A 2,630-nucleotide genomic window follows, 5' to 3' on the forward strand; every position below is an offset into this window, starting at 1 on the left:
AAGACCCAAACCCATAGCCATACCCATACCCAGGAGGCTTCGGATCCAGCCTTCCTCCAACCCAATATGGTAGCCAGCGCACATCGATCCCGCATGCCAAGTTGGGTTTCCCTTCCGCGCCTCGGAATGAGCTGCTTTAGCCAAAACGAACCCAAAGGCACTGCCATTCCGCCCTGCCAATTTCTTCTCTTCTTGTTTTCCCATTGACTTTGACTCTGGGCACGAAGTTCTTATCCGCCGACAGAGATCTGCAGCCAATCCCGCCCCGAATTATGACTCACAACAAGGCTGAACTTTGGCTATTTACCTGCTGGTGGAGGCTGGAAAGCTCTGGCAGGCCATGTTGAATCGCACTTTTTATTAAAAAATTGGTGATATTAATGGTTCCTGTTCCGTAGTATCTTCAGTGTCATTTAACAATAAAAAATAAGAAATACTGCCGTCGTAAGATACTTTCTCAAACCCCTCAAATCTATAAAATAAAGTAAATGTTCCCCATATTTATACCTATTTATTGCCTACCCAAAACTAAACTACACAAACTTAACCCTCAATATGTGTTTTCGTGATCTCCACAAGGTCTACCCTGAAGATCTCTGCGATGTTGACCCAGCCCAGTCTAGATATTCTGCGTCATGTGAAGTGACCGTGAAAGTCAATCCGCACACCTTGTTTGCACAGCTGAAACTCCTAGCCAGCTGATAGTAGTTCCTTCGCTGATAAAAGCACATATCTCAATCACTGGCCCACTCAGTTGCCACCATCATGTGGCGCCCTCTGTTTCTTCTCCAGCTAACCCAGCTCCTCCTTGGCCTGGCCAGCGGCCAGATCCAGCCCAGGATCGTGGGCGGCACCACCACCACGCTCTCCGCCGTGGGTGGCTTTGTGGTGAACCTGCGCTACGACGGAACCTTTTACTGCGGCGGCTCCCTCGTGACCAGCAGGCACGTGGTCACGGCGGCCCACTGCCTCAAAGGCTACCAGGCGGGCCGCATAACCGTCCAGGGCGGAGTGAGCCAGCTCAGCCAGTCGGGCGTCGTGAGACGCGTGGCCAGGTACTTCATTCCAAAGGGCTTCAGCAGCTCCAGCCTCAACTGGGACGTGGGCGTCATCAGGCTGCAGAGTGCCTTGACCGGCAGTGGCATCACCACCATTCCCCTCTGCCAGGTGCAGTGGAACCCCGGTGACTACATGCGCGTCTCCGGCTGGGGTACCACTCGCTACGGCAACTCCAGCCCCTCCAACCAGCTGCGCACGGTGCGCATCCAGCTGATCCGCAAGAAGGTGTGCCAGAGGGCCTACCAGGGAAGGGACACGCTCACCGCCTCCACCTTCTGCGCCCGCACTGCGGGCAAAGACAGCTGCTCCGGCGACTCGGGCGGCGGGGTGATCTTCAAGAACCAGCTCTGCGGCATCGTCTCCTGGGGACTGGGCTGCGCCAACGCCCAGTATCCCGGCGTCTACACCAGCGTCCATCGTGTCCGCGGCTTCATCCTCCGCTCCATCAAGAAGTGAGGAGTGGGCAGTTGGGGGAGCGCCGGAAGCCACAGCTATTAATAGTTAGTTAAAATATTAATTAAAAATCGTTAGTGCAAGTGCTGCCTCGCCTGTCGTCAGGAAGTCCTCGGACCGGATGGGCAACTGAAGATTGGCGATGGGCCAATGAAGATATCATCCATCTGCTTTGTGGCCTTGCCGCATGTAAATTAGTAGGCAATGCACAGTGATTGAACACCATGCGAAAATGTTGATACGTATGCTTAGATACTTCTGTTTTCAATATTGAATATTCGAGGAAAATTCTAACATCAAATAACATATGTATAAGATAAAATGTTAATAGTTCGCTACCAAAAAACTCAAAATAATACTATACAAACAACAACAAGCTGAAATATAAATAGGTGGTAGAATGAGCCTTTTAAGAATTCAAAGTATACCAGCAAAAATGTGAAAAATGGAACCTCTATCCAAGGTGGCAAGCTGCCCTGGAAGAGGGCCAAGGGCCTCATCCCGATCGATGAGTGGCCACTTCCGAGTGTTGACTTTGTTGTCGCGCGCTAATTTCCATCGATTGCTACCTTGATTTGCATTGATTGGGCCCTGGCCAGGAGGATGGAAGGTTCCTGCACTGCAGCGGAAGGAAGCGCTGAGTGGGCAAGTGCTGACCACCATCGGAGCACGGGTCAGTGCCAGCCAGCTAGCTTTCATATCCCGTCCGCCGCTGATTGCGTCCAATTTCATCTAAATTAAGTGCAGTTAAAGCGCCACTTAACACGTGCTGTGCTGTGGAGCTGGGACGCCTGCCAGCGATCTGGTGACAAGCGGCAGATCGAGCGGATCGAGCTCATTTGTGTAATTGCGAGGTGACGGTGACCCGCTCGCCGCAATGAGTGCGTTTAGATAAAACCATAATTAATCGCTCTAATGTGGCCGGCAACTGCGATTTCCATAACGGTGGTGCACCGCAAGCGGGCTAATCAATGGGTGATTGCCGCCATTCAAAGTGCATTTCTTGCGTTTAATGAGCTCCCGTTTGATTGAGCACTTAATGGGATCGGAATTAATGCTGCCCCATGGAAGACACCACCTGCAAGCGGGTCACCTTTCGCAGGAGGCCGTAAGGCCAG

General features: G+C 52.1%; 1 protein-coding gene across 1 annotated transcript; it reads left to right on the forward strand.

Moving 5' to 3' along the window:
• The first annotated feature begins 501 nt into the window (after nt 1-501).
• Nucleotides 502-1,754, forward strand: LOC27206195 (seminase). Its single transcript, XM_016168922.3, has one exon. The coding sequence runs from the start codon at nt 766-768 to the stop codon at nt 1,513-1,515; it is 750 nt and encodes a 249-aa protein (XP_016029531.1). The 5' UTR covers nt 502-765; the 3' UTR covers nt 1,516-1,754.
• The last annotated feature ends 876 nt before the right edge of the window (nt 1,755-2,630 follow it).

The sequence above is a fragment of the Drosophila simulans genome, chromosome 2R (assembly GCF_016746395.2).
Source record: "Drosophila simulans strain w501 chromosome 2R, Prin_Dsim_3.1, whole genome shotgun sequence".
In the NCBI taxonomy this organism is placed as follows: Eukaryota; Metazoa; Arthropoda; class Insecta; order Diptera; family Drosophilidae; genus Drosophila; species Drosophila simulans.

What these genes read in the sequence shown, in the direction of transcription:
- LOC27206195 (XM_016168922.3), top strand. Translation starts at nt 766, where the DNA reads ATGTGGCGCCCTCTGTTTCTTCTCCAGCTAACCCAGCTCCTCCTTGGC.